We start from the raw sequence: 12500 nt of genomic DNA on the forward strand, positions 1-12500 counted from the left end.
AATCTGCAACACACAATCCAACACAATGCAACTGAAGGCAAAGCAACACACACAACACAACGTGCACCACTCTCTTCACAACGCCCAGAACTACTCACACTGTGCATTTCCCTCAACTACTTTTTCACAGCTCTACATTTCAAGAATCAAAAATAAACAAATTTTAGTGTATGGAAAGTTTAATTATACCACACTTTTCGGACTATAAGGCGCAACTTTTTATATCACATGTGCATGCCGATGTGGCATGCATTCACCTACTTTTTGTTGTAATTACGTTTGCTCAAGCCATTGCACGATGTAAAAAGAAGTAAACCGTGTTTTTATTGTGGCACCTTGTTGTGACCCGTTTTGTGGAGCGTTAATATTTTTACGTGAGATTCACGTGCTCCTTAATCAGCTGTTGTGACCTGGTTTTGGTCGGAGTGTCACAAACTGCGTCGTTTAGTTTTAGAACACTGTGAGATTCACGTGCTCTTTTTCGTGTCTTGATTTTGGGGTGAGCCCTGCGAATCTGCGTTGCAAGTTTTAGAATACGTGTGACTCACGTGTTTTTAGCTTTGTGATGTCAGCTAGTTCCTTGGTCTTCTTTCTGTTAAATATACCGTTTTAAGTTTTGAGCATGCACGGAGTGCGTGATCGGTTACTGATTGGTTGTAAAATAGTAGTTTCACCCGATTCTGTCTTAGGAATGTTGTTGGTTGGTCAATCCGGTGACCTTTGACTTTTGAATAACTATTCCATGTTAGGTTTTTGTTTCCATAAATACCACTGCTTGACTCCTGTCTCGTCAGTCGATCTGAGGGTTTTAGGAAGTGTTTGGTTTTGATCTGTAAACGTATGAAGGTTATCAAGTGAACCAACGGAGTGTTTCTTATGTTTTAACGTCAACGTAATGTTCTTGGAGACAGTTGTTTCTCAAGTGTGATTCGTTTTGTGCCCTTCGTTTGTGAGGCAACACGTTTTGGTACTGCTGGTCAACCCACACAGCGCATAAGGTAATTTTGTTGTTACTTGTTTGTGTTGTGTTTTGGTCGCCATTTTGTAATGACTTTGTGAGTTGTTTATGTATAACGTGAGTTGAAAGTCTCACTTGTTGTAGTGTTTCTTTATTGTGTGTTCAACTGTTCTAGTGTTGTGAACGTACAGCAATGTTTTGTAGTTGCTAGAAAGTCGCTAATGTTTATAATGATAACTTGTGTTTTCTGTGGTTAACGAAGTTCGAAGTGAAACGTTTTCTCCGACTTTTTCAGCCTTACGTTAAAGGAATTTAGGTAAAAGAGCTTGCGGTCTGTGGTGATCGTTTTGTAAACGGGCTTATTTCTGATAACGCTATTGAGGGAAAGTGGATGAGTAAATATCTTGTTTGTGACTTTGATTAACGCAGGAACGTTGTCGTTAGACCTTTTTGGTATGACAGTTTGCTTTGTATTCCTGGCCTGATGAGTCAACATTTTGTATTTTTCTGAAAGTAACCATTTCGGATTTAAACGTATGTATGCTAAGTTTCTTGAGTATTCTTAGTGCTTATGGTATTGTTGAACGTACGGAACGTAATTCTTTATTGTTGTTGAAGGACCGTCTAACCAACGAGTGTTTGGTATTTGTAACTTTCTTGTCTGTTTGTCTTCGCCTGTCTTGTGATTGTTTATTTTTCTTGTTTTTACTTCTCGTGTTTTGTTAATGCATTTGATACTTTTGCCATGTCTAATAATTTGTTTTCTTTTCTCTTTTTCTTTCTGTTCATAAGTTTTTTACCGCAATACGTAGTACTGTAACTATATATATGCATTACTGATACCTAGTGTCAGATGTAAAATAATAAACCAGTACTTTTGCGCGTTATCGCTTGTAACCTGTGTTTGTCATTTCGTATGAACAATATGTAGTACCAGCCTCGCTCACGAAGGCGCGCACATCACACGTGACCCCTGTGGCTTATTGAAAGGAAGCGCCTTATGTGTGGCTGAAATAGAAATCTAGGTGAGTACCAGTCAAATAACTTGTGATAATGCATGTTTCTACAACTACTACTCTGGCCAAGTTTCCTCTCAGACATCAAAGAGACCTCCCCATAGGTTAAACTCGGTCACTGACCCCGGGTAAGAAGGTCAGTGTCTGTAAACTGGGACCGTCTCATAGATCATAGATAAAGCTCGGTCATTGACCCGGGGAAGAAGGTCAGTGTCTGTAAACTGGGACCTCTCATAGATCATAGATAAAGCTCGGTCATTGACCCCGGGGAAGAAGGTCAGTGTCTGTAAACTGGGGCAGGCAGCTGGTCTCAAGACCAACCAGCTATCACAATGGACCTGCCTTTGATCTCCTGGCCCATCCAGAGCAAAAATATTTCCACTCTGTATTCTTCCTTTGATGTGCGGCTTATAGACCGGAAGCGCCTAGTGTGATGTTTTTTTCTCAATTTCACCTCAAAAGTGGGGGTTGTGCCTTATATAACAAAGCGCCTTATAGTCACGAAAATACGGTAGACAAAATTAAATTTCATATATTTTTTTATATTTCAGTTATTACTGTTGTAAACTGAAGGCTTGTGGGGAAAGCTGTTACATTTCCAAAGCCCTTCAATCTCAATCAACAGATGCCAAAAGGCAACTGCAGGAGTTTCAGAAATGCAACTTTGGTCAGGATATTAGTAGCTGAAGGAATATGCACGTACATTGCTGTCAACAAACTAAAGTGTGGGGCCTCAGGGCTTGTTTGTCAGAATAACTGAGGGAACACATTGCTGTCATCCCGGCACACATTTCAGATGGTAAATGAAACTGATATTGCTAATACTAGCAGTAGTTAACGTGCATTTTTCAACAATCGTTTCCTGGGTCGAATTTGATTTTTAATATTGAGTTACTTAGGGCTGCACCCAGATTACCATTACAAGGTCCTTAGATGTATAATGTATACATGTGATTAATATATCAGTTTCAGAAAGTGTTTTTAAAAAACAAAATGCAAACATGCATGTGTATAAATTAAATGCTAGTATTAGATCCAACACAGCAACCACAATGAATATTGTACATGATAACAAAATAGAAGTAAAACAAGTCGCGTAAGGCGAAATAACAACATTTAGTCAAGCTGTCGAACTCACAGAATGAAACTGAACGCACTGCATTTTTTCACCAAGACCGCATACTCGTAGTTTCGTCAGTCCACCGCTCGTGGCAAAGGCAGTGAAATCGACAAGCCAGAATTGTGCGGTAATGGTCGCGCTGAGCAGGACAACACGCTTTTCTGTATCTCTATTCTTTTTGGCGTACTGAGTTTGTTTTTAATCCAAACATATCTTATCTATATGTTTTTTGAATCAGGGACCGATAAGGAATAAGATGAAATTATTTTTAAATCGATTTTGGAAAATTAATTTTGATCACAATTTTCATATTTTTAATTTTCAGAGCTTGTTTGTAATCCAAATATAACATATGTATATGTTTTTGGAATAAAAAAATGACGAAGAATAAGATGAAATTGTTTTTGGATCGTTTTAATGACAAGTTTCCGATTTTTAATGACCAAATTCATTAATTATTTTTTAACCCCTTCACTGCCACATTAACAGCATTTTGGTATTGCTGTGCGCCAGGGCAAATTTCAATTTCTTCGGTAGGTTCACTAATCTGTTCACTGCTCAATCATTTATTGAGATATCTCTTAGATCTTTGGCGTGTGGTTTGCTTACACCCTTGGCTATTATGTGATAACATGATCATTGGACTTTGTTTGTGATTGTTATAGTAAAAATCGATATAATGACCATTTTTGTCAAATATTACAGTTTCCAAACTTTCACACACACACTGCAGCATGTAAAACCGCAGAAAACACAGCTAAAACTGGTGTCAAACATCAGGTACTCACATTACAGCCCATAACAGTATTCTTCTGTGTGGTAATCCATAAATCACTTCTTGTAGAGCTTCCAGAACACTGTATAATTTGAAAACCGGTCTACGAGTTGATGTCCGACTTTCGGCCGCCATTTTGAATTTTATAGATCGGAAAAAACTTCTAAAAAGGTTTTCCCCACGTGGTACTAACTTATCTGAACGATCAATGGGAAAGAACTGTGTTTAAACCCCTACAAGAAGTTGGACAGTGGTTACCTCCCATTTAGTTTTCACAAATGTCCTGAAAAGTGCTGATGTAAATGCCACGTACAAGGTACGTGTATGGGCGTATGACAAACCAAACATGACCACGTACCTAGTACGTGCTGGGCAGTGAAGGGGTTAAGCCACCAAGCTGAAATGCAATACCAAAGTCCGGCCTTTGCTGAAGATTGCTTTGCCAAAATTTCAATTAATTTGATTGAAAAATGAGGGTGTGACAGTGCCACCTCAACTTTTACAAAAAGCCGGATATGACGTCATCAAAGGTATTTATCGGAAAAAAAAAGTCCGGGGATATCATTCCCAGGAACTCTCATGTCAAATTTCATAAAGATCGGTCCAGTAGTTTAGTCTGAATCGCTCTACACAGACAGACAGACAGACAGACAGACAGACAGACAGACAGACACACACACACACCATGACCCTCGTCTCGATTCCCCCTCTATGTTAAAACATTTAGTCAAAACTTGGCTAAATGTAAAAAGAACAAAAAGTCAAGAAGAAGATTTAGAAGACAACATGACAGTGCATTTAGTACAGTGGGGTCTGGCAAATCCTCTCAAGAACATCAGTAACTCTCTATACATTTGTCAAAAATCTCAAACCCGCAAATTCCATTAGTCTAAGTAAGTCACATTCCATTCCTATCACAAAATCTTTTTACAATATTTTAGACAACAACAAAACACCATTACAGCTATTAAAGCAAATTGATAGGGCTTGTAATAAAAAGCTCTTTAGTGCCATGGGAGATGCTTATAGATGATCAAACAATCAGCATGATCAAAAGCAGACACAAAACGGTGTCATTGCAAGTTACATGTATCAAGATTAGAGAAACAAAGGAATGTTAGCGCTCTAAATGCATACGACATCTGGAACAAGAGTAAGTAAAGTTATGCGGAACCCATCTCCTGGCACTCGAGAATAACAAGCATTGAAACAAGCTACTTTCATCCTCACATACATCAATATCAAATACACAAGTGTGATCCAAAACGATCCAAAACAATGTGAAACACAATTTCACAGTAACTAATAGCAAGTTCACCCAAATGTCCTGTTTCAAAAACTAAGGAAATGAAAAAATATCAACAAAGCACCCATCTCTCAGGAACCGTTACGAAACTAATATACTGTGAGGAACAGAAAGTCAAAATTAGAGATATAATTCACTCCACAGAAAATAATTATAGAGAAGTATATACAATTGTCAGAAAATGCAGTACTCTTCAGGCCTCAAAAACACTCATGTTAAAAACTGTCGACATTGTTCTACATTACTTTGATAACTGGTAACCAAATATAATGTAACATGTTCATATGATTGATTGTAAACCCAAAAACGCACTGACTTGTTTTTGTTTCTGCTTTTAATTTGTCAAAATTCAAATAAAGACTACCAGTAGATACAGTTCGTCTGCTCTGAGCCTTAGATTTCATTTTTGTTGCTTTTATTTTTAATCCGGCCCACTGCACACACACCCCCCCCCCCCCCCTTGCCTGAATCACTAATACCTCAATAATGACACTTATTTTGCTTTGTATTGAATAACACCACCAGTTTGACTGCTGTTAATTACCCCTACACCTACTGCACATGTTATTAGTTATATTTGCACTAAACCCCCAATAACCTTGAATATGAATTATGATATTTGTCAATAATGCATGAAAGGGCAATCTTCAAAAATGTGGCTTCAGAAAACGGTGACATTTAATTCATGTTCTCCGACTGTTATGCCGGCAGTGCATGGTATTAAGACACAGGAAAAAACTCTGCAGATAAGTCATGAATGAAAAATGTGCCGTAAGATACACTCCAAGAACATAAGTAGATTCACTTCAAAAAGATAAATTAGATTTACTGCAAGAAAAAAATCTATATTATTGTATTGTGACAGAGCACTTATCAAGAAAGTGAATTAGATGATTAGAAAAATAATGGAAAAGCTCAAAGGTTTATTTTGTCCACTTCCAGAGAATTATCTTGTTCACTCCAAGAGGATTATTTTGTTCACTTCAAGAGGATTATTTTGTTCACTTCAAGAGGATTATTCTATTCCCTCCAAGAGGATTATTTTGTTCACTTCAAGAGGATTATTTTGTTCACTTCAAGAGGATTATTCTATTCCCTCCAAGAGGATTATTTTGTTCACTTCAAGAGGATTATTTTGTTCACTTCAAGAGGATTATTCTGTTTACTTCAAGAAGATTATTTTAATCACTTCCATGAGTGTTTTGATCACTTCAAGAAGATTATTATTACAATCAATCCAAGAAACAAGTCAACGCCATTGTTAGAAGGAACTGATCACAGTGGCAGAGAGGAAACCTGTGTGAGCTTCGCTTTTCCAGGTTCTTAAGACGTTGAGGAAGTTTGCTTTCTGTTATGGTCTCCAGTTCCAGTTCACCCTCACTGTAACTGGCAAGGCAAATATTCACTGCGTTGAGATACTGAAGAGTACAAGCTCAATCAAAAATAGTGTAGAGCTCAGGTGCACCTTGCCGTAATGTGCTAATAAAAAAAGTTTACATCTCATGCAAATAAAGAAACTACACACATACAATCGTATACTCTCATGGCTTACATATATACATTCATTGAGCGAGTGTTTCAAAGCTAATGCAAATGTTTCAAGGGAAGTTTAACTGCTCCCGATAACAAGACTGTTATTGTGAACATGATGAGTGAACACCAACCACAGGACAACCACTGCGGCATCTTGTATTGCGGTGTCTAACATTCTGAGGGCAGGTGTAAGTGTTTGATACTAAGCCCCCCCTTTCAGCCACAGTAAGCTGTGAGTCAGTCCTGAAGAGATGCACTGGCTGGGTAGCAAGGTATACAGGGGGAGGTAAGACTGGCATGCAACAGAGGGCGGTGAGAGTGACCTACCTTCTGCCACAGTGTGTCTGACTGTCAGAGTTGCAGCGTTTGCGAAAGCCACTGCAGCAATCAAGGCCAGCCCCACAATATCACACAATCGTTAGTCACACATATCACACATATCACCCTCAGTCACACATATCACATTATCACCCTCACTCTTAGAATCATGCCATATGTTAAACTTTAACTCACACATAGCAATGATCATTCTGGTAGCAACACCTACACTCATAAAGTGGTAAAGTAACAGTAACACACAGCACATCCCACCTTGCAGTCCTACTGTCCAGTATAACCCTGTCACGAACCCCATGCTTTCCTTATAGTCTTTAACTCAAGACAGAAACCTTGAAAAGAACGTGCCAAAAAGAAAATTTCTCAAAACTCTTGTATGTTTCTAGCACGTGTGTAATTTAAGCTTGTGCAGCTGAGAAAAGTAAAATGTAGGTGTAACTTGAAACCAGGCATCGTGCACCATTTGCAGCCATGCAGTCATGCTGAGTTCTAGTTCACTTTGGTGCCACACGCATACAGAAAAAGCGTACATAACACTTGCACTGATCACACCAGGTTTACAACTGGCTCCATTTGCAAAGTGACAGTCACCAATCCAAAAAAAAGCAACAAGAACTGCTGAATGTGATATCCCTTTCACAGAGGCAGGCATTTGTCAGTCAGCCAGACAATTAATGAAGTAAGTTACACGCTTTTGATGTATGCAATGACAGTCATTGATAAATACGTGTTATATGAAGTCTTATATCGCGCGTGTATCTCCAGACTCGGACTCAAGGCGCAAGGATCTATTTATGCCGTGTGAGATGGTTTTTTTTTTACACAATACATCACGCATTCACATCGACCAGCAGATCGCAGCCATTTCGGCGCATATCCTACCTTTCACGGCCTATTATTCCAAGTCACACGGGTATTTTGGTGGACATTTTTTATCTATGCCTAACCAATTTTGCCAGAAAAGACCCTTTTGTCAATCGTGGGATCTTTAACGTGCACACCCCAATGTAGTGTACACGAAGGGACCTCGGTTTTTCGTCTCATCCGAAAGACTAGCACTTGAACCCACCACCTAGGTTAGGAAAGGGGGGAGAAAACTGCTAACGCCCTGACCCAGGGTCGAACTCGCAACCTCTCGCTTCCGAGCGCAAGTGCGTTACCACTCGGCCACCCAGTTCTTAATGATTGATGACTTCATGTGACATCCATGATGGCTTGTTCTAAAATGGTTGCTTTTAAACTTCTTAATAAAAGAAAAGTGTGATTATTTTAACAAATAAAATCGCTAACATGGTAAAAAGTCGATCGTTTTGTGCAATATCTAACACAAAATTCTGTTCAGATGTTGTTTAACTTGTCCGTAGCGTGGGAATATCTCCCCTGGCAACAAGTCTCAGCTAACCCAGACTCCCAGTAACTGTGACTGTGACCAGGACAGAGTTCAGAGTTCAGGGACAATGGGTGCAGACACAAGCTGGTGACACAAAGTCCCCACACAAAACTGACACATGCACAACCACAGATTTAAAGCAAACAACACATGCACAACCACAGATTTAAAACAAACAACACATGCAGCTGATGCTTTCACTGACGGCAAACCAGTGCTGATGAAAGTGTAACGCCAGGCATGCAGCACACACAGAGCAACAAGAATCAGTATTAAAATGGTTCAACTGCAGGTAATAAGCATAACAAAACAAAATTACATAATCCTTGAAAATAATGACAACAAGGCTTTGAATTTGATGTTAATGTGTTACCCAGACCATTTAGTTTCCTGGCTAAAATTGGGCCCTGACTTATCTTTCATGACTTCAAGTTGACGGATCCAGCCCCAAATGCTTAATTTCATTTCTATTTGCTTTGAAGCAGCTCCTGCCAGGGTTACACTTCAGTGCACAATAAATAAAAGTCCTTAAAAATATAGTTATTTCTGTGAATGTTAGTACAACTTCTGAGCAGTTTCGTCAGTTCTTTTCGTCGCTTGGAGTAATGGAAGAATGTGTGGTGTGACCGAGGACCGAGGAGATATTTCATCCCATTTCAGGAAGAACACATGCATGTTTGCTTATGAAAAACTTTGTTAAAACACAAGGGAATAAGGTGTGATTTGATTTTGGCTCTGTGGTTGATAACAAACTATCAAAAGCGGCAAAAAAAGAATTTGTAACCTTTGTTGTATCAGTAAAATTGGAATGCTTCATGCTTAAAATGGCAATGGTCAAATCAACTTTGTTTTGACATTTCTTCCTTCAAAAATGATTGTTTTCTGTAACTTTCTTTCTTTTCTTTATTTGGTGTTTAACGTCGTTTTCAACCACGAAGGGTTATATCGCGACGGGGAAAGGGAGAAGATGGGATAGAGCCACTTGTCAATTGTTTCTTGTTCACAAAAGCACTAATCAAAAATTTGCTCCAGGGGCTTGCAACGTAGTACAATATATTACCTTACTGGGAGAATGCAAGTTTCCAGTACAAAGGACTTAACATTTCTTACATACTGCTTGACTAAAATCTTTACAAAAATTGACTATATTCTATACAAGAAACACTTAACAAGGGTAAAAGGAGAAACAAAATCCGTTAGTCGCCTCTTACGACATGCTGGGGATCCGGGAGCATCGGGTAAATTCTTCCCCCTAACCTGCGGGGGGAGTTTTCTGTAACTGGCCACAATTTTTTCTGCAGATATTTTTTGGGGTTTATATCAATTTGCTGGGTGAAATGGACGGGTGCAGTGGCGTGGTGGTAAGATGTCAGCCTCCTAATCGGGAGGTCATGCGTTCGAATCCCGGTCGCTGCCGCCTGGTGGGTTAAGAGTGGAGATTTTTCCGATCTCCTAGGTCAACTTATATGCAGACCTGCTGGTGACTTAACCCCCTTCGTGTGTACACGCAAGCACAAGACCAAGTGCGCACGGAAAAGATCCTGTAATCCATGTCAGAGTTCAGTGGGTTATAGAAACACGAAAATACCCAGCAAGCCTCCCCCAAAATCAGCGTATGCTGCCTGAATGGCAGGGTAAAAACGGTCATTCATGTAAAAATCCACTCGTGCTAAAAACATGAGTGAACATGGGAGTCTAAGCCCATGAACGAAGAAGAAGAAGAAGAAGAAGAAGAAGAAGCTGGGTGAAATGTTGCACAGTTATCATTCTCTCAGCATACACTGTTCCAAGGAAACAACGAGCACACACTGGAGCCTGAAGATGTGACAAGTGATCAAGAAAGATACTTCATTGGCAATGATTGTTTGACATGTTTCTCCAGAAGTGCACTAGCTTGCTGCACTACTTTGTCACAGCCGACTTCACAAGTTGTCTGCACCTCCATGCATTACACATTCATACACACACGACAAAAAGTCTCTCTTCCAACTCTACTGACAAAAAAATGTGACTTAATTCCTCTATCCAAGCCCCAACTCCATCAAATACCATCATCAAAAAGAATGTGACATAAAAAAAATCCAGCAGAGTTAAATACTAGCAGCTTGGGGACAGTAGAGCGACACAAATTGACGGAACCAACACACACAACAAAACACAACACAACTGACAGTTACACAAACGATAACAACAACAAATAATGACGGTACCAACACACACAACACAACACAACTGACAGTTAGATGAACGGTAACCACAGTAACATGAGAGGTAACAAGTGTGACACGGTACCTGTGGTCGTCATCTAACATGCTCACGTCACCATAGCTACCAGACGGAGTGAGACTGAAAAGCAAATAGGTGAAGAGAAGAAAGACCTTGAGTCATTAAACTTCAACAGTGTCATCTTAGCACAATGGCACTTTCTTTGATACACAAAGGTACAGTTCATTATAATCAATATTTCTATAATGACAGTATTTCTTATTTAATTGCATCCCTCACCCTAAGCCTAACCCTAATACTTCAACTTAGCGCTTGAAGCTATTTTGGGGGACCAGTGTGCCTTGGAGAAACAGCTATTTATCAATATCATTTTCATTATTTTAGTTATATTGAAACACAGTGACAACTGGCAGATTTTTAGACCGAATCAAGAAAATGAACTACATGTATAGAACAAAGCGCGAAGTTTGAATCTCATTCAAAACACAGTGAGGCTTAACTGTACAAAGCACTCTTGGTCAAGCGGTTTAATTTGCAATTCAGTTAGCTTCAGTACATTAATAACACAAAAAAGTGGTCAGTAAACTGTACATAGCATTTTGTATCCACAAAGTGATCTGTAAATTGTACAAGTCTTTTGTTAAATGTTGCCACAAAGTGGTCACAAACTGTACACAGCATAATTAATGTGTGTTCCTATATCACTACAACGTAGTCAGAAAACTGTATACAGCATTTTGTTAAGTTTTGCCACAAATTGATCAGTAAACTGTACACAGTATTTTGTTTCCTTTTTTGCATAAAAAACTGCCCTGCATATTGTAATGTCATGAATACTGTGCTGGTACATTAATGATCTGATAATGTGGCAATGTTAGGTCTGCAATTCAGCTGAACAAAATGAAGCAGTAATTTAGCATTTAAGCAGAGCCACAATGTATCAAAATAACAACTGACACCATGTGTTGCGGCATCCTACACAGACAGCAAAACAAGTGTTACTCTCACTAACTCTGGGTATCAAGTGTTTGCAGCAAGCTTGAAGGGAAAAGGAGAAGAAAACAAAAGATGCAGCAGTTGACATCCACAAAGTCCTTCAACTAGCACCTTTCCATCTGCTAATAGTTTGCACAGTCAATCAGCCATTAGCTATGAAAGTCAACAACAAGAACAAGAACAAGAACAAGAACAAGAACAACAACAACAACAACAACAACAGACATTAATGTGAAATGCCTTTGGTGGATAAAGAAAAGTGGGAAGAGATCAGTGCTGCACAGTAAAATGCAAACTGAATGATTCCTTAATCTGCTCAATTCCCATACCATGTACCACTCTTGAGTGCTAGCCAACGGCACTATTGTCTAACCGCCCTTGGTATAAAGTGAACAAGCCCCTGCTCATGAGTTCACTCTTGAGTGCTAGCCAACAGCACTATTGTCTAACCGCCCTTGGTATAAAGTGAACAAGCCCCTGCTCATGAGTTCACTCTTGAGTGCCAGCCAACAGCACTATTGTCTAACCGCCCTTGGTATAAAGTGAACAAGCCCCTGCTCATGAGTTCACTCTTGAGTGCCAGCCAACAGCACTATTGTCTAACCGCCCTTGGTATAAAGTGAACAAGCCCCTGCTCATGAGTTCATTCTTGAGTGCTAGCCAACGGCGCTATTGTCCAACCGCTATTGTCTAACCACCCTTGGTATAAAGTGAACAAGCCCCTGCTCATGAGTTCACTCTTGAGTGCTAGCCAACGGCGCTATTGTCCAACCGCTATTGTCTAACCGCCCTTGGTATAAAGTGAACAAGCCCCTGCTCATGAGTTCCCCTGACATGATGTACT

General features: G+C 39.5%; 1 protein-coding gene across 1 annotated transcript in view; it reads right to left on the minus strand.

The window, feature by feature from the left end:
• The window catches only part of LOC138961928 (mitogen-activated protein kinase kinase kinase 15-like), a 73404-nt gene that overhangs the window by 16978 nt on the left and 43926 nt on the right, over positions 1–12500 (minus strand). The window contains exon 29 of the mRNA XM_070333609.1: positions 10727–10780. Coding sequence (XP_070189710.1) covers positions 10727–10780 — 54 coding nt within the window. The remainder of the gene's footprint in view (positions 1–10726; positions 10781–12500) is intronic.

This window comes from Littorina saxatilis, linkage group LG3, assembly GCF_037325665.1.
Source record: "Littorina saxatilis isolate snail1 linkage group LG3, US_GU_Lsax_2.0, whole genome shotgun sequence".
Lineage (NCBI taxonomy): Eukaryota > Metazoa > Mollusca > Gastropoda > Littorinimorpha > Littorinidae > Littorina > Littorina saxatilis.